The sequence below is a fragment of the Cloeon dipterum genome, chromosome 2 (assembly GCF_949628265.1).
Source record: "Cloeon dipterum chromosome 2, ieCloDipt1.1, whole genome shotgun sequence".
Classification (NCBI taxonomy): Eukaryota; Metazoa; Arthropoda; class Insecta; order Ephemeroptera; family Baetidae; genus Cloeon; species Cloeon dipterum.
The window spans coordinates 34,594,234-34,612,597 of NC_088787.1; the positions used below are offsets into that span (position 1 = coordinate 34,594,234).

Sequence of the window (18,364 nt, forward strand, 5' to 3'; positions counted from 1 at the left end):
CGGTTAGAACCCGAGATTTCGAGGTTCAAATAACCCAAAAAATCGAAGAATGCCATGTGGAATTTCATGAAAACTGATAACAAAACCACTCTAAAATTTTCGCTGTGGCGAGAGTTTTATTATTAATTTTAATTAAAAAAGAAAAAAATATTGAAAATATTTTGGTTTGTTGAAATCCTGTCCAGTTTTTTTCTAGCTAAAATATTTCTGGTTCCGTGTGAAAAACCGGAAAAGGACCGGATTCCGATTTCAAGCCACATGCGTTCTTGTTGACTGATAGGAAGTAAAAATAAGCTAATTAATTAATTCAACCTAATTGTCCTTTTAAAAAACATTTTTGGCAAACATATTTTTATAGGAAAATTCAATTTATAAATGTGATTTTGGTGAGTGACTCGAGCCGCTCCGTGAGTCAGCAGCCGCCAGATTTAGGCGGCTAACCCGGTTTAACGAGCAGCTGACAAAAATTGGGGGGCTTATAATCAGACCTCTAATTAGAAATTGATATGCGTAGAACAAAATAATGATATAAAAAATCGAAAATAATGCTGGAAACTGGAAAGTAATAACAAGAAGAAGCCCCAGAGCTAGGATACACATAAGTTAATTAAATTTTAGACCTTAATTCCTCTCCCCGAGAGCATTTTGACTCCGAAAAACCCTTATTGACAATGAATGCTGATTTTTTTAGCCAAAATTAACAAAGATAGGCGCTTTGCATTTTTTAGAAAAACTGCTTTACTAATTATGACCATTATCTCAACCCTACTTGAAATTCCGTTTAAATTCACAACAAATTGTTGGACGAGAAAAATTGAAATCAGCTTCAAAAATAAGATACGTTTTAGAGAAAGTTTAAAGGTAATTAAAAATTTTTCAGCTATACAGAAATCGATTATAAAAATATAAACTTATTAAATGCACTGTACCTAAACTGGAGTAATTTGACAAGGAAAAACTTGTCAAATAGATGATGACCGCTTTATAACAAGCGTTAAACTCGCCACGATTTTAATCTCTTGACTAGTTAAAAGCGCTGACAAGCTCAAAACTAATTAGCTTAAACCGTGTCACTACTAGCCTGCCGCTTCGCCACTGCTGGCCGCTCTCAGTGCTGGCCACCACCGCTAGTCGCGGCCGCCCCTACACTCACCACCCCCGGTACTGACCGCCCCCGGTGTGTGGCCACCCAATCGCGCGCCGCTCCTGGTGTTGGCCGCGCGACATTTTATCATTATTAAATTTATTAATTAATAAAATTAAATAGTACATTATCCAATTATGAACAATCGTGCCGTGTGTAACATTGAAAGTCTCTTACCTTTTTTGGCTTTCATCCACGAACAAGAAATTTCGCGAATTATTGCGCATATTCCTCAATGCGGCCGACTATGAGAGCGGGAGTATGCACAAAAAATTAAATGGTGCGCATTGACTGAATTCCCGGATAAAACTGGACGCATATATCGTGGATAACCGTTGGTTGCTTTAAGTCTAAGATAAAAATTCAAAATGTAAACGCGATATATTACTGGTCTATCCCTTCCCGAGGCACGCCTACTGTGCCGATGCTAGCCAATGATGTTTTCCAAAACGGAAAAACCTTGTAATTTTCCCTTGGTTATTTCCTAACGAGTCATGAGCTATTGAACCAATTAAATAATTCATTTTTAATTAAAATTAGCTTTTTAAAGATAAAACATGTCATTTTGACAAGCTTAAACTGCGTCATAGCACTTTGACAAGTTATATGCATGTCATTATGAGCAGGAAATTTGGACATGGATAAAACTTGTCATTGAATCACGTTTTAACCGAGTCATTGTGCTTTGATAAGTTTTATCCTTGTTACTATGTCGTTGACCAGCTTTTCCTTGCCAGCTTGACTCATTTTGGATAAAGTGATAGGTGTATATAACGACTAACGACACAAAAGTCGTTTATTACTAAAAAATCAAATAAACTAACAAAACTCCGGACTAAAATTAAATCTATTCTCTCAGCTCGTGGGAAATGGACCCTTGATATGAATTAAAAGTGTTGCTGGTGCACGGACAAATTATTCGTAAAACGATTAAAGCGTAGAAGAATTATTATTAAATAGAATACGAAAGATATAACGAAAATCAATAATAATTGTGATAACAAGTACATATGATATATAGAATAATTAGGGAAAAGTCTTTGAATAAAAAATATTCGTATTCGAAAACACGGAAATACGCGGGCACACGATTTCTTAATATTGTACTTAGCGATTGACGATCTAGATGAACAATGAAGAGGGAGTCGATGACGGTGACGACGACGACGGCAGGTGACGCTTAAACAGAGGACGTTTCCAGTGCCGTAGTCGCGCGGAGCTGCTTCAGGAAGGGTTTAGGCGAGGTGTTGCGTGCCGACCACTTCAGGTTGGGGTGGTGCCAACCTAAACTTCTGAAATAGACCACCAGCAGACGGGGCCGTACCAGGCCTTACGAAGGAGCCCACCAGGGCTACCTGAGGGACACAACGCACAAAGTCTACCGTCAGACGCGCCAATGAAAATAGAAATGAGCACCCAGAAAGTTGCTCAATTTTTAAGTCAACCAAAAATATGGTTTGAATAAGCTAATTAAGCTTACTCCACTCGAGAGCGAGATTCTGTTAGATCCATCCTGTCCACGGACGAAGTATTTACCGGAATCTTCTGGCGAAACGTTCAGGAAGGTCGGCGGACGGTAGTTATTGGGCGACTGACTGCTGCGACTTTATTCGTGCGAGAAGTCGCAACCTTTCCCTAAATGACGGTATAACTAGGACTGCGGCGGACATTAAAAAAATATAGGGACAGGGGATATGGGAATCACAATCATTATCTAATTTATAGGTTAAAATCTTGCAATAAAATATTATTTAGAAAATACTCACGAGAACGATTTTAGAGTGGTTTTGCAGAGTCACCAAAAACCACTGAAACCGCATTTTTTCGCTTTCCAATCGATTCCTGAGGGTCAGAATATAGGTGAGTAAGTGTCACACGTGCGAACAGTGGTTCAAAGTATAACACGCTCGTTGCTTTGGCGCACGCAATGCATGAACCTTCTAATCGCTACTGCGCAAGCGACACTCCTCTGACGTCACAGCTCTCTCGTAGTCAGCTGACAATGCAAGCATGTAGCATGGCTGTGACGTCAGAGGGGTGGCGCTTGCGCAGTAGCGATAATAGAAGGTTCACGCGTTGCATTTTTTTACCCGCCCCCCTATTTCAACTCTCACAATCAGGAATTGATAAAATTGGAATAACACAATTATTTCTAGTTGGTGTTTAAAAAAATAAAAACAATCAACAGTGAAACACGTGAGTTCACCAGCAATGAATGGGGGTGGGAGAACAATATAATTATAATATACAGTTATTACAACACGGCTTTAATTTTCGTCGTTGCATGCGGTCTGCCAGTGAGTTAAGTCTCGTTCAAAACATTTTCTTAAGTAATTTTGAATTTTCTTCCAGGACTGGACGCATTTACTATCTCATTTTAAGTGAAACGACGATCAAAGGATATTATGATTCCCCGTTTGAACACACTAAATAGTAATTATCGCTTTAGTGCTCCGTAGAGGAAATATTTTCTCAACTTAAAACACTCCGCACAGTTGAAGAGAATGAGAAATGGTCGAAACCATGTCCGAGGATAGTCCAGAAACCAGCCATGCATCGGTAAAAAATGACACTTGCACCGTCAACTTGGTATAAAAACCTTGGTTTGCAACCACAACATTATTTATTGTAAATTTCGTTGATCAAGGACACTGAAAGTCCGAATTCAGCAACAACAACAACACCTATTGATGAAGCCACCAAGATTCAACTTGTCTTGGATCCGGGACAACTAGCCCATACTAATAAACAGGTACCGTAGAAACATTTAAATTCTTATTTAATATTTAGTCCTTTCAATACCAGCATTGGAACATCCACCCCGACCACCATGCGGGGGACGATCCGGCGCGGAACAACTGCTTTGGAATAAGCAAGTTTTTTGTTATTTTAAAATGATAACAATATGTTTACAAAAAATGTTAATATTTTTCACAGTCACAATTCTCATCGGGCTTATCATGTATATGCTGGTTCCTTCTCTGATTTTAATTGACGAAAGAACCACGTATATGAAGCTCATTGTTGGCGCCAATTTCTTGATCATCGCCGCGGTCTCGTATTCTGTCTTTATTTTCTTGGGGGCGCAATGGCTATTACTGGTTTATTTACTATTTTACGTCGGTAAATATTGATAATCTGTATTTAATATTTATAGATTATCTAGATTATATAATTATATTTGTTTTTCAGTCGTGTTTGTCTTCATGTACGAACGAATTCGAACCGATGACGATGAAGTGAGAGAACAGGTAGTCGTGGGAGCAGGCGGAATTTGATCCAAGCAAAAGCATATTGTTTGGAAATTTAATTGGTTTTTTCGAGGAACGAATTAAAATATTTTTAGACAGTGTATACTTGGATGATTTTTACCCATTTTGTCTTGCCGATATAGGAGCATGTATTTTGACTTGAAAACTTGAAGGTAAATTTCAGTTTAATAAAAACGCTTAAAGGGAAACTTGTAAATTTATCGCTTTGGAGCTATAAGAAGAAAATTTAGTGAGCACCGAAAATTTGGACCATTTTCTGCGTCTATATACCAGGTGTTCAACACCAACTCGAAAAGCGATAACACGTATAATTTTTGTCTAATAATTAAAGACCGTCTTTGAGGAAGTTTCTGAGGGTCGACTTAGGTAGAGTGGATATTTTTTCCGACCAAAACACCCAGCGCGACGTGCAAATTTTTTTCCCGCCAAAGCAATATGAACGTATATATGCGAGAAGTGCGCATGCGTCAGAGCTGGCTCGAGCAATTGCAGATAGACCGCCTGTACGAATGACTTCTTTGTCAGATTCTTTGGCAGGAAAATAATTTGCACGTCGCGCTGGGCTTTTTGGTTGGAAAAAATATACATTTAACTGAATTCGACCCTCACAAATCGCGATCGGTGTGCTCCGAATCCTAGTCAAAAACGGTATTTAAAAGCTTGATTCATGCTGATTTGGCACATAAAAGTAAATCAGGGTGCGCAGAAAAATAAAATTGACTGTCTTACATTTCCGACCCTAAAAGCAAAATAAAAAATAGTAGATATGAGAACAAAATTATTAATGGCTTGACACATTTTGACGCGCTATCTTGCACTGTCTGGCTGGAACCAAATCTACCGTGCTTGAGTGATGAAGACAAAAATATTGTTATTCTATTGTTTATGATTCTATAACATTAAAGCTGTTTAAAGGTTGTTTCCACTTACTTAATAGCTATCAAAAATAATGATTAAAGCAAATATGTTGAGCATTTTTATTACTAACAAGACTCACAATAACATTTTCTAATATATAGTGTTATATGTAACTGCTCTATATAGATAAAATACATTATAGTTGTTCTTAAAGCAATTTTGAATGACGTAGTTCAGTGTACGGCTTCAGTAAAATACATTTTTTTACCATATTGCTAAATTTATTTTTTGCAATGAAGGAGGGAATGTCAGGAAGAACTCATGAATCCGCCTCAGCCAGTGAAACTGCAACGTGGATTCAACTCATCGTGGACCCGGCGAAATTCACACAGCTAAAAGCAGGTGCGCCAAAATATTATTTCATTCCTGGTGAAAATTCTGAAATATTCTCCGGATAATTTTCTGCTTTCCTGTTAAAAAAACCGCGTATTATTGACATCTTTGACTCAATTTTGTGCAATGTTAATTCATCAAAATAAAGAGAATTTTTCATCAATATCTCACCAAAAACTTTTTAAAATTAATTGATTGTAACTTGTTGCCATCAGTTTATCTCGTTTCCTCCTCTGCGTAGCCCCGACAAATATGTGTGTAATTTGTTTTTGCTTCACACTCTGCTGCTTGGGTTTTTTACGGACGGTCGTATTTAAAAAGAAAAATAATTTCCACGCGTTTGCAATAACACACTACCAGAAAGAGTCCTTTCATAACACTTTACTGATTCTATATTATGTTGTTTGGCAGGAATACATTCACAACAATTAAATGGCATTTCTCTCGTTAATAATTAGCTGTTCATCTGTGGAATTCATCTTCGTTTTGCTGTTCCCGTTCCTCATTTTGGTCAAAGAAAAGCCTACCCTTGTGGAGGTGATCGTGGCAGGAACTTTGATCGCGATCATCTGCAGCATTATTTTCATTTTGATCTACATTTTTACACATATTATTATGCTCATCGTGGTGTATATTTTGATGTATTTAGGTATAAGAGCACTTTTTGACTTTTTATCATAGATCGCATTGTTTCATCCACATACCCGAGTATTGAGTGAGCATGCAAAAAATATTTCTTTAATTTAATCAAGCAATGTAAAAATAATTTTACCAATGGATTTTTTCGTATTTTAGTGGTCGTTTTTTGGTGCAACAACGACGGCGAAACTATGAAAATATCTGACTGGCAGATAAGGGGAGGAATTATCTTCCGAAACGCAAATTGTTGTGGCGGAGAATTGATCTTAAGAAGTATATTTTCATCAACAATCTAAAACAATTAAAGTGTTTGTGATGGTCTTGTATCTCGTGCGTATTCCCTTAACCATTGTAGTTGCAAAATAAGAGATCAATTCTTACCAGACAATAAAGACGGGAGACCATCAGGTCACGGACAAAAAGGTCGCGGATTTGACCTCTTCCTTCTCTCCCAAATGTGTGAGATAAGCACAAAATATAGAGTCGGATCAAATAATGTCATCGTGTTTTGGGTTAGTTATTAAGAGCCCAGCAATAAACACTTTTAAAACCATTTTATTTTGAAAACATAAAATTTGATTGCTGTCAAACTACAATTTTCAAATGAAAAATTGAGATTTTTTCTTAAAAATACACATTTAATTTCGGAATGAAATGTCCGGCGTGTTTTCCACGATCCAGTCCATGTAACTTGCGACATCAGTGAACACGGAATATTGATTCGGGTCACAGGACGATCTTTCTACGCCATTAAAATCCACTATTTTTGGCATTCCAAAGCTGACAATGCCCCTGATGAACCAACGACCGTCTTTTTTCACGGAAAGGCTGCCTCCGCTGTCCCCATTGCAGGTGGTTGTTCCTGAATTAAAAGGAATACGATTTTGAAAATAAACAAATGGCTAATTGTGGAGACTCCTAACCGTTCGTGTAGCCTGCACAAAAGTTGTCTCCCGGCCGCAAATATCTTCCAAAAAATTTCCTTTTCGACAGGTAGCACTCTTTGTGATCTCTAATCGGCAGTCGAAGCTCTTGCAGTTTATCTGGCAACGTGTAGGTCTCAACAAGACCATGGCCAACCGCCTTCAGTTGAAAAAAAAAGTTAAATCTATATTTTTGAATTCACGTACATCCGATACCGTAGCTTTAGTTCCAGCCACGCGAGCCAAGCTAGAGTCTTCGTTCCACAGGCAAATTGGTCGGACATGTTCGGTTGGCCTGATTTCTTTTTTAAATATCAAGAGTCCGACGTCACTAATCAATTCCGTAGGGTCATGTTTTGGGTGCGTGATCAGTCTGCCGACCTAAAATATTTTCAAAATTATCATGGAGGAGAATAATATATATATATATATATATATATATATATATATATATATATATATATATATATATATACATACTTGGCGAACCTTTCGTCTCTGAACACCACTATATTAGCTTTAGCTTTTATTTGTGTTATATCATACATTCCAACAATAACTATAAAGTCATCCGCTTCTGATCCATGAATGCAATGTGCAGCTAAAAAGAACATTTTAAATGGAAGTCATGAAATTTATCATTTCTCTGCTACACACTATAATACATACCTGTTAAAACTGCTGTCGGCGAAATCAACGTCCCACCACAGGTTGCTCCAGTCACCTCATTCTCAATATAAGCATGCCAAGGTTGTTTCTTGGCAGATAGCACGTCCGTGCCGGAGAACACTGGAAAATGATGACATAAACTATTTCAAACAATTGTGTTCGTCTCTGCAATCGTTAAAATCACCTCAAATCTTGCCTAAATTTTGTAAAATCAGTTTGCTGAACGAATGAATAAACTCAACAATGGCCAGCTGATTGTTAAAAAAATGATATCTATATTTGCAGTTCACAGTTGCCTGACTGGCATTGTTACTTAAAGCCAAATTTAATGAACAACCGCCTTACTCGATCTGCAGAGACCGACCTCTAGCAACAGCAAAGCAACAAAATATGTAAAAATTTAAGGAATTTTCAATAAATTTGATTTTTCTTGTCAGCAGGAACAAAGGAAACTCTCAAGAACAAGCGCTGCATGTGCCCAACAATAGATTATCCTCAAAATAAATGAAAAGAAAATAATTTATAAATATCGTGAAAAGGACACCAAAAATATTTCAAAATCAGCGGGGTCCAGAGATATGCACTAGAATTGGTTCGCGTTCGCACTGCGCAGTTCCAAGATAGCGTCTGAAGGTGGGAAACAAAAAGCTCTCTTTGGATAGCAGTACGAGTGCGAAGAGTTTGTTTTTACGATCCAAAAGACACAATTATAGTACATGTCACAATATTGAAGAAAACTTGCTTCTTTTCGCGCGTTTTTACGTGACCTTTTTTTCGCGCCAAACTCCACCGAACGCCATATTTGTGCGTCACACGAATCTGGTCCCCGCTGTTCAAAATGTCCCTAAAAGATTCTTAAAAGATTTCCGATTGATATTCAAGTGAGATTTATTTTTGTTGAAAATCTGTTCAAAAATAATTTCAAGCTATTTTGAAAATACCTTTTTAAATATTTTTAAACCATTGAAAAAGAGTTACATTTTATCCATTGTAAAATAATGATTTGAAGAGATTTTGTTAATACTAGAAGAAATAATGCTAAGATAACCACTAAAATATTTAAAAATTATTTTCAAAAATATATTTTGCTACCTACTTCCAAAGATCAGATTTGGTTCGCTGTCTAACATAGAGTCGTAGTAATCGCCATTTCCTCGTTTCTTTCTTGTTGACGTCAGTTTCGTTCCACAGTTTGAGAAACTGAGGTTGTCTCGCCCGGTGAACCCTTTTTAAAGATAAACAAAATTTCTGTGAGATTATTTAATTTGTTTGAAATTACCTCTCGGTTGTCTTGTCTGCGGGATCGGGTGTAGAGCATATACATCTTCTGCTTGCCTTGCGATCTCGTCAATGTATGGCAATAAATCAATGTAAAAACGGTGGTTCCAATAATATTTTAAGCCTCTCAAGAAATAGCGGCCTTTGTAGTAGTTGATCAGAAAAAGAGAGACTGTGTGACATTGAATGACCATTTTTGAAAATTGAATTGACCTATTTTTGTATGAAACTTACGAAATTTGAGTTCCTCGATGCATAGGATATTCTGGGTGGAAATTTTATAATATTCCAAAAATCCCAAATCATCATTGCCTAGAAACCTGCTACAGTTACTGTTGCCTGTCACATTTTCTGTGAATAAATTGAAAAATGCGAATCAAAATCGAGTCATTGTATTAAAAATATATCTGAAAGCGTCTAGAAATTTATTTCAGAAAATATTTAGTTTCTTAATTATTGAGACCGTGGAAACTAGCTCACACAGCCTTTAATTAATATGTTCAATCTTAATATATTTTAAATTTAAATTATATATTTTCATTTTAGACTTCGAATAAATTCCTTTTTATTTCCTCGCTTGTTAGGAATCATCGTAAATGATGGTTAATATAGATTTTGTTAAAATATATAATTTTTATGTTTATTTTAGATAGTATGTATTTCTTGCAGTAAAAGAGAACAAAAAAGAACTCATTTTGATATAGAAGATAAGAATAAGGATACAACATGAAATTAATTTCTAGTAAATCTATATATAATACTATAAGTGTTTAATTTTCAAATTAAACTTCTGTAATGAATGAGTTTCTAATAGTATACATCACAAACTTACTTGGGTCAGATGGTGAAGCCTATAAAATTAGATTTAAAATAAGACACGCTGCCAAAAATTAGTTTGAAAATTACGAACGTGGAATGTTGACCATTGAAAGTAGGGTGATTCCCTTTGAAGTTGCAAGTCCATTACGTTGTCGCGGTTAAACAAACAAATGGGATTTACGGCCTTACTTCCGCATTTCCTCGGTTATCACAATCGTGAATTTTAAATCAGATGTCGGGTTTACGGCAATGTCAATTACATCCAGCACCTTGAATAATCATGGAAAAAGGCATTGTACAAACAAGGTGAAAGCATGTGTTTTGCTTAAAATAGCAAAATATTTACTTTAACGGAAAATCTGATGCATTCCTCTTGTTTTGTTCGCCAAAAACAAAATGTTGGAAAGACCCGTATGTCAGTTGTATCACTTTTATTCATACTGCAATAACCTAGACGATAAAAAAATCTTCATCGATGTTGATATTCTTATAGGGAAAAGATATTGTTCATATTACCAATTCCAAGAATAGTCCTTTGAGAAATAGCTATGTATGGAGAGCAATGTTTTCCAGTCCGTATGTTTCTAATAAAAACGGTCGATTGATTCAGAGTTGATTCGTTTCCACAGTTCTGGCTACTCAAGTTTTCTCCGTCGTCAAAATCTGTGAGGGTAAATAGTGTGATTTCAAGATGGTCCATAAGCTACGATTAAGTCTATTAAAACCGAGTGGTCGTTATAATTAATTGATGGGTTTCCCATTATTTTTTTAATATTTTTACATTCAAAGAATTTTCCTTTCATCCGTTAAATTAAGTTAAACCGAAATTGTTAGAAAATTTTAAATTTAAAGATGGCAAAAGAAAAATTGGGGAATGCTTACACGGAGCTGGAATGTAGTCGTCGGTCTCATTGTCAGATGTTTGTGCGGCGCAAGCCGCGAGGCTGATTGTGAGGAGGACGGGAAGCGCTCGCCTCATCGTGATTTCTTCTCTGCACACGCGATGGACCAGGGCTGCTGCTGCTCCGACCGTCGCGCACAGCACTCCGAGTCAGATTAAATCATCAAGCGTTAGCATCAAATTCGATACTTTTGGCCATTTGACCTCCATAGTTGGCGATTGACCTCTCTCGCTGAAGTGCGTCATTCCGTTATCGCCACAGCTTGTGAAACAAGCGGGGAATAATCTGTGTGCAAGTATTTTCTCTTCTTTGCTAACTTAATTAATATTTTTCTTTAATTTAGTTTTTTGGGCCCAATGTCCGGTTTCCTAACAGAACTGCATGCATGTTTATTCCTTTAGATTAATTTACTACTAAATACATGATGTGAAAACTAATTAAACACACCTCGAGAAATTCTCCTTTTTTCACAATTTTCAGCGTGAATTTTTTTATGTATTTAATGTTTTTTTTTTGCTCTTTTTATCCCTGTCCGAGGACTGGAGGACCGGGAAGGGCGCGCACTGCACTAGCACGAATGCTGGAAGCTGAAACCCGGGTCCCAATAAGACCGCGAACGGATAACATGGGCGCACCAGGCCGCACAGGGACCCAGCCCACTCAAGGGCCACTTGCCTCCGCACCGAGGACTGCATTGAAACGCTAGACATTTGTCCCGTGAAGCCAAATCACGCATGCTGGAAAGGTGCAAACCAGCAAGTAGCGAGTCGGCGCCGGTGCGCCTCCCAGCCCGTTGAGCAATTCGAGGAGTCACTAAACTTACCACTTTTTGCCATTTCTGACATTGGGTAGCCAGTATTAGATCTCCGAACTGCTCAAATACCTCTCATTGCTTTGACACTCCTGAGAGTGCCTTAACAATGAGTGTTGGTTCAGTTTCGATTATCTGTCGCTGGGTCGTGGAGGACGAGAGGGCCAAGTTGAATATCAAGCCCGTCAGACCAGCATATCTGCGGCCTTTGACACTTTGTTTTCATCTCGAGTGTGCGTGATCCTCATATGCCACTTTTTAGCTGAACACGTGCTCATTGTCAGCATACACTGGCCTTTTACATTTTTAAAGTTAACTTTTTGACAGATATACGCCAGCAAAGCATTGTATAAAAATATTCTTATTATTTTTCCATTATTAGGAAACAAACGCGGTGTTCAAACTGCGTAGAATAATCTCCTTTACAAATGGTTCATTTAGAAATAAATAAATATTACCACCTTTTGGACAAGAGATTCGCACGAGGCGCAGAAGTGGCACCAGCTGGGGCACGGTGTTTTTTGAAACGGTCAAAAAATTGGTGTGGTTTCTGATGTTTTTAGTAAAATTAAAGCCGTTTAAAGGTAAATTTCATTTTATTCTTCATAAATGATGACGATGAGTAAAACAAAGTTTCTATTTGACTTACAATAACACTTTCTAATATATAATTAACTGCTCTATCTGTAAAATACTTTTTAAATAGTTGTTCTTCAAGCCGTTTAGACTGAGACGTAGTTCAGTGCGGCTTCGGTAAAATACTTTTTTACCACTGTTGAATTTTTCAATTGCAATGGAGGAGGGAACGGCAGGAAGAACTCAAGACTGTGAAACTGCAACGAAGATTCAACTCGTCTTGGACCCGGCGAAACTCTCACAGCCAAAGCAGGTGCGCCAAAATGTTAATAATTTTATTTTTCCTGGTGGAAATCCTCAGATTTTCTGCGAGTATTTTATCATACTGCTTTGCTATGTTAATAACAAAAAACCCGCGAATTATTGACATCCTTGATTTAATTTTGTGCAATAAATATTAATTAAAATATAAAAAAGAGGATTATCTATCGTACTGCCACCAAACAGTTTTAAAAATTAATTAACTGCAACTTGTTACCTTTGTAATTTATCTCGTTTCCTCTTGTGCAGTCCATCAAATGGTTTATTTATTTTTGCTTCACACAGCTTTGGTTCAAAATGGACAGAAAAAAATTAGTAAAAAAAATAATATTTTGTTGATTCTAATTTGTTTGGCAGGAATACAATCTGAACAATGAAATAGTTTTCATTGAAAATGGAGGCGCGATAACTAGCTGTTCATCTTTCGGATTCGTCTTTGTTTTGCTATTCCCTTTCCTCATCTTAGTCAGCGAAAACCCTACCCTTGGGGAACTGATCGTGGCAGGAACTTTGGTCGCGATCGCCTGCAGCATTATTTTCATTTTGACCTACATTTTTACATCTGTAATTTTGCTCGTCGCGATGTACATTTTGATGTACCTAGGTAAGAGCACTTTTTTATAATAAATTATTATTTCATCAGTCCGAGCATCGAGAAAATTTTTTTACTTTTACGTAAAAAATTATCATGCAAAAAATAAATAATTAAGCAATGGAATACTAAATTAGCTTAAAATGGATTTTTCTTATTTTTAGTGGTCGTTTTTTTGGTGCAACAAAGAGGGCGAATCGATGAAAATAACTGATTGGCAGAAAATTTGAGGTATTATCTTCTGAAACAAGAATTGTTGTGGCAGAGTATTTCCAAATAATAAATGGATAAACCTCTGCAATAATTGGAAGTTAAATTTTGTTAATATTCTGGATGGGTTGCAAATTCAATAAAAAAGTTATTAATTTTACTCAATATTTTTATTCTTGTGTGTATTTATTCCTTCAAAATTCCACGCATGACCCTTTCCCAAATTTCATTAACGTCTATTTAAATATAAAATAATGATGAATATAGAAAATTAATTATCCAGCGCCGATTCGCAAATTCCGCTTTTACTAAATTGCACTGCCTTCATCCTGTAAGGCTTATCAAAAGTGAGCGCAATTGCATAGTTGCTTTCCAGGGTGTCGTTGGAGACCAAGTCCTCGGCGAAGCTTAAGTTGAACTCCTTATTCGACAAGCACCACGAGGGCCGGTCCAGCCTGCCGAGGCGCGACGCGGCCACCATGAAAAATACACCAGCGTCTTCCCTCAAAACTGCATGACGACAGAGAATTTTAAACTAAAATCGAGTCAAGAAGCGAGAGTCTTACCGATATTATTTTTGATCATGCAGTCGAACTTTTCTTTGGTATCGATTGTGACCAGTCGCATGCCCATATTGCAGCAATATCTCATGTTGCCAACGTAATTTTTCTGAAAAATGAGTGCAAGTCGAGTAGGTAATTTTTTAAAAAATTGTTTTTGAAACTTTTAACGCCAAGAAAAAAGGGATAATTAAGCTTTTCTGGTTAAATATAAAGAGTTTTCCTCTTAAATCACCGCAATTAAAACACTACGTCCTATTATTTTTTATTTCCAACTGCGGGGGCCAGCGATTTGCGATTAAACTGGTTCGCACTGCGCAGATCCAAGATGGCGTCTGAATGAGGGAAGCAAAAAGCTCTCTTTGGATTGCCGTACGAGTGTCAAGAGTTTGTTTTTACGACCCAAAAGACACAATTAGTTAAGAGTAATGAAAATTATGTCACAATATTGACCCGAAAACTTGCTTCTTTTCGCGCATTTCCACGCGATCGTTTTTTCGCGCCATATATCTGCGCGTCAAATCTGGACCCCGCAGATTTCCAGACAAATCAATCGTGAAAATCACCAGATATGACATTAAATATTCTAATTTTATTATGAAATCGGACTATATAAATATTTTTAAGCAAATTTTTAATATTACATACCGAACCAAGGTTTGAGTATGTGAAGAATTTCCTGTTGCACTTAAACGACTTTTTGTAATTAACTACGCCCGTAGAATAGAACATATTTTCTAGAGAAGATTCAGAATTATTTTTAATTAAATACATACAACGAATCCATACCCCTAAAATTCGTAACCATGGCTTTTTGTTGGGCCTGTAATTCTAGAAATATATAAAAAAACTATTCCTCATAAAAAAGCATATATTTCACGTTGACAATGCAATCAATCTCCGGGCAAACCCCTTTCTCAGGTTCCAAATAGAGAAATGGCTCCTTAGAATTATTCAGGTAATTTATTTTGGGAGTAAATTATAATTTGCAAACCGCAATAGAAATCTCCATCGTCTCCACTAATTCTCCAAAATAGTCTGGAGAATTTTCCTGGCCGCACGTGAGTAGCTCGCTACATTTGTCGCACACATCCATTCCCTCTGATCCCGCATGAGTAAATATAGAATTATTCCTTAGAAAATTCATTATACTTGTCACATTTGTACAGTAGTCTAATGTTGTGTACATATCGAGCAATTTATGAAAGTTGTCGGTTGTGAAGTCTTGGAAAAAGGCAAATATCTTGTCCTCTGCCAGTACACCATCTATAAACTGTTGAAAGACCGTTTTTGACGAAGTTTCTGAGCACACCAATCGCTTCTTGAGGGTCGAATTAGTTAAAGTGGATATTTTTCCGACCAAAAAGTGCAACGCAACGTGCGAACTTTTTTCCCGCCAAAACAATATGAATGCGAGAAGTGCGCGTGTGTGAGAGGTGGCTGGATCTGACAAAGAAGTCATTCGTACAAGCGGTCTATCTGCAAGTGCTCAAACCGCTCTGACGCATGCGCACTTCTCGCAAATACGTTCATATTGTTTTGGTGGGAAAAAAGTTCGCACCTCGCGCTTGACCTTTTGGTCGGAAAAAATATCTGCTGTACCTAATGCGAACCTCAAGAATCGATTAGTTTGCTAAGAAACTTCGACAAATATAGTCTTTATTAAATATTGACTGGTTAAAAGGGGATTTTTGTGAGGATACATTCATTGTCACGAACCAGTCCCGTTCCCTCGCCATAGCATTTGATGAAACATTTTTCTCGCAGCTCGTCCGCAGTCGTATTGTAAAGAGCCCTCACTTCACCTGGAAACGATTAAGAGCTCGAGTAACCAAAATTTATTTTAATTTTTACAGTGGTTTATATACAATTAATACATAATAAGGCATATTAAGTATAGTTTTTTTTTAATCCAAGAAATTAACCAAAGAAATGGAAAACTTCTAAAAAAAACTAATTTTCTATAAATAATATTCTTATAAGACTACTTTCTTGAATCCCTCAAAACTATCGAAATTTTTCCTTCCAACCATAAAAATGTGAAACTGAAGATTCAAAATCCATTTATTTTTGCTTCGTAACTGATAATAAAATGGAGCCCTACAAGAAAATTCCACTCTAACGTGTAAATTTTTGCAGACTTTTGTGAAATTAGAAATAAGAAATTATGAAGCTTATTTTAATTTAACAGAAAATGCTACTTACTTGCCGTGAGGTTATATTCACGGGCGCATTCTATTTCAATCTCATTGAAGAAAGATGGGGCTTGGACTCTTGCCTTTTGAAAATAACATTATTTGCAAAATTAGGCATTAAAAATAAAAATACCTCGCAAACATATCTCATCTTCGTGGAGCAAATTTCATCATGCAAAAGTCCGTCCGGAGCAGTTACGGCCAGACAAGTTCCTTCTTCAATTAGAAGGTCAGGTTGACCCATTCCCCACCTAAATTAAAAATTTTATAGTACTTTTCCACACCCATCCACCCGCATGCTAAGAGGAGATGGACAATATCAGAGCAGCTTAATTATTACACCCCCGTTTCTTCCCGATTGGAGTTTTATTCGACTATTTATAATAACAATTGTACTGTTACATATGACCACGAAGAGTATACATATATATAATAAAATTATTAAGGCATGTTAACCTTTGTACCTTTTAACTTAATCGCATTGTTTCAAAGTAACAAGACGACGTCGACAATAAAATAAAAAATAGTAACATTTTCTGACACCGAACTTGATTTTTTTCTTTTCACGAAACTAAAAAATATACAATATATACGCGCGTCACGGGTAGGGCGTCACGCATAACGGGGAGGGCGTCACGCATAACAAGGAGGGCGTTACGCGTCACGAATAACATGTAGGGCGTCATGCATAACGGGGAGGACGTCACACGTCACGGGTAGGGCGTTACGCGGTTTATTTTATAATTACTCGCGCGATAATTATATGGATTAACCTGGCATTGCCCCGTAAAAGTCTGTTGGCCGAACAGAATCCGAAGTTCTTTTTGCAGCCTTGGTCTGTGGCTGAAGTCCAGAATTTGCCACTTGCGATACTCGCATCTGCCAAAGTTGTTTTACAATTTTCCAAAGAAAGGAAACCCCGCACATGATTTAATGAATTTAAAGCAATTTTGTATGCATGAGACATTATTTAGTATTTCTATACTCATGAATAGGAAAAATGAAATATTAATTTCTAAAATGGATACAGTAGCTGCTATAGAGGCTTATATGGCTCATCATGTAGATTGAAAGACAATGCAATTCTAGATTTCAATTATTGCTTGTTAAATTCACAAAATTATGTAATGCAGATTAAATAAAATCAATGCGGGGTTTCTTTGTGAGAGTTTAATTCACTGTAGAATGCGCCGACCAAAATTGGGTAAGTCACGTCTAGATGTAAACTGATTAATTTCATTCCAATGGCGCAACACGCGGCCAGAGAATCTGCAAACTGATCACTTTTCTTTAGAATCGATGTTAATTATTACTTTTCCGATTCGTATACAGTCCTAGAATCATCGGGGTGACTTATTATCAACGTGCGTGATCCGTTGCGAATTAAAATCCCGCTCTTATTTGGTTCTATATTGCACAAATCATTTGTAATTAAAAAACGAAACATTTTGGTGTCTGTAGACCTGATAGATATTTTGTAACATTGTCCGCCAAAGTTTTAAACAAATTCTCCTGGAAACAAACTCGTGCGTGATATATTTATTTTTTTTTCTTTTTTTGGAAATACCTGTTTAACGCAGGGTATGTTCGGACACACTGGAGAGGAGCAGCTCCTTGGAATTATCGGCCCCTGCCATTTAATGTTTAATTAGGTTTACAATTAGTTCAAAATAATAAAATGACTAGACTATTCAGCACTATTATTTAAGAGACCGTCTTTGACGAAGTTTCTGAGCACACCAATCGATTCCTGAGGGTTGAATTAGATAGAGTGGATGTTTTTTCCAACCAAAAAGTGCAGAGCAACGTGCAAACTTTTTTCCCGCCAAAACTATATGAACGTATATGCGAGAACTGCGCACGAGATAGAGCTGGTTTGAGCACTTGCAGAGAGACCATCTGTACGAATGACTTCTTTGTCAGAGCCAGCCAGCTCTCACGCATGCGCACTTCTCGCATTCATATTGTTTCGGCGGGAAAAAAGTTCGCACGTCGCGCTGGACGTTTTGGTCGGAAAAAGCACCCATTTTACCTAATTCGACCCTCAAGAATCGATAGATGTGCTCAGAAACTTCATAAAGGACGTTCTTTAAAAAATAAACGTGTTAACTTACTTGACACGCAAAAACTGAAAGCGAGCCGCATTTTGTGTCATAAAGCGACACCGATTTGCCAGCTTTGTTCGTTTCTACCAGAACGCAG

At 37.0% G+C, this 18,364-nt stretch overlaps 3 protein-coding genes and 1 long non-coding RNA gene across 4 annotated transcripts; all 4 read right to left on the minus strand.

Moving 5' to 3' along the window:
* Positions 1-6,892: 6,892 nt before the first annotated feature.
* On the minus strand, positions 6,893-9,340 carry LOC135937762 (coagulation factor X-like). The gene is made up of 7 exons (XM_065480989.1): positions 9,178-9,340; positions 8,995-9,123; positions 7,899-8,018; positions 7,710-7,830; positions 7,446-7,610; positions 7,230-7,389; positions 6,893-7,168 (listed from the first exon to the last, which is right to left on the minus strand). The coding sequence occupies exons 2-5, from the start codon at positions 9,026-9,028 to the stop codon at positions 7,598-7,600; spliced, it is 288 nt and encodes a 95-aa protein (XP_065337061.1). The 5' UTR covers positions 9,029-9,123; positions 9,178-9,340; the 3' UTR covers positions 6,893-7,168; positions 7,230-7,389; positions 7,446-7,597.
* Positions 9,341-10,102: 762 nt separating this feature from the next.
* LOC135935091 (uncharacterized) lies at positions 10,103-11,024 on the minus strand. Its single transcript, XR_010574177.1, has 4 exons — positions 10,878-11,024; positions 10,512-10,658; positions 10,342-10,445; positions 10,103-10,264 (listed from the first exon to the last, which is right to left on the minus strand). It is a non-coding gene; the product is annotated as an uncharacterized LOC135935091 (long non-coding RNA).
* Positions 11,025-13,599: 2,575 nt separating this feature from the next.
* LOC135938158 (uncharacterized) lies at positions 13,600-14,905 on the minus strand. Its single transcript, XM_065481722.1, has 5 exons — positions 14,848-14,905; positions 14,757-14,790; positions 14,616-14,704; positions 13,974-14,076; positions 13,600-13,917 (listed from the first exon to the last, which is right to left on the minus strand). Exons 2-5 carry the CDS (start codon positions 14,773-14,775, stop codon positions 13,679-13,681), a joined length of 450 nt encoding a protein of 149 aa, XP_065337794.1. The 5' UTR covers positions 14,776-14,790; positions 14,848-14,905; the 3' UTR covers positions 13,600-13,678.
* A 41-nt stretch (positions 14,906-14,946) lies between these two features.
* LOC135937573 (uncharacterized) lies at positions 14,947-17,671 on the minus strand. The gene is made up of 9 exons (XM_065480729.1): positions 17,626-17,671; positions 17,493-17,569; positions 17,342-17,438; positions 16,936-17,041; positions 16,296-16,413; positions 16,173-16,245; positions 15,687-15,772; positions 15,120-15,240; positions 14,947-15,068 (listed from the first exon to the last, which is right to left on the minus strand). Exons 3-9 carry the CDS (start codon positions 17,400-17,402, stop codon positions 14,947-14,949), a joined length of 687 nt encoding a protein of 228 aa, XP_065336801.1. The 5' UTR covers positions 17,403-17,438; positions 17,493-17,569; positions 17,626-17,671.
* Between the last annotated feature and the right edge of the window lie 693 nt (positions 17,672-18,364).

What these genes read in the sequence shown, in the direction of transcription:
- LOC135937762 (XM_065480989.1), bottom strand. Translation starts at nt 9,028, where the DNA reads ATGTTAGACAGCGAACCAAATCTGATCTTTGGAA. An exon ending in ACCAAATCTGATCTTTGGAA is followed by an intron (nt 8,019 to 8,994) that starts GTAGGTAGCAAA and finishes ATCATTTTCCAG; the next exon opens with TGTTCTCCGGCACGGACGTG. An exon ending in GCCGACAGCAGTTTTAACAG is followed by an intron (nt 7,831 to 7,898) that starts GTATGTATTATA and finishes TGTTCTTTTTAG; the next exon opens with CTGCACATTGCATTCATGGA.
- LOC135938158 (XM_065481722.1), bottom strand. An exon ending in CATACTCAAACCTTGGTTCG is followed by an intron (nt 14,077 to 14,615) that starts GTATGTAATATT and finishes CTCATTTTTCAG; the next exon opens with AAAAATTACGTTGGCAACAT. An exon ending in CATGATCAAAAATAATATCG is followed by an intron (nt 13,918 to 13,973) that starts GTAAGACTCTCG and finishes GTCGTCATGCAG; the next exon opens with TTTTGAGGGAAGACGCTGGT.
- LOC135937573 (XM_065480729.1), bottom strand. Translation starts at nt 17,402, where the DNA reads ATGAAATTAATCAGTTTACATCTAGACGTGACTTACCCAATTTTGGTC. An exon ending in TTTGGTCGGCGCATTCTACA is followed by an intron (nt 17,042 to 17,341) that starts GTGAATTAAACT and finishes CAACTTTGGCAG; the next exon opens with ATGCGAGTATCGCAAGTGGC. An exon ending in CTTTTACGGGGCAATGCCAG is followed by an intron (nt 16,414 to 16,935) that starts GTTAATCCATAT and finishes TTTTTAATTTAG; the next exon opens with GTGGGGAATGGGTCAACCTG.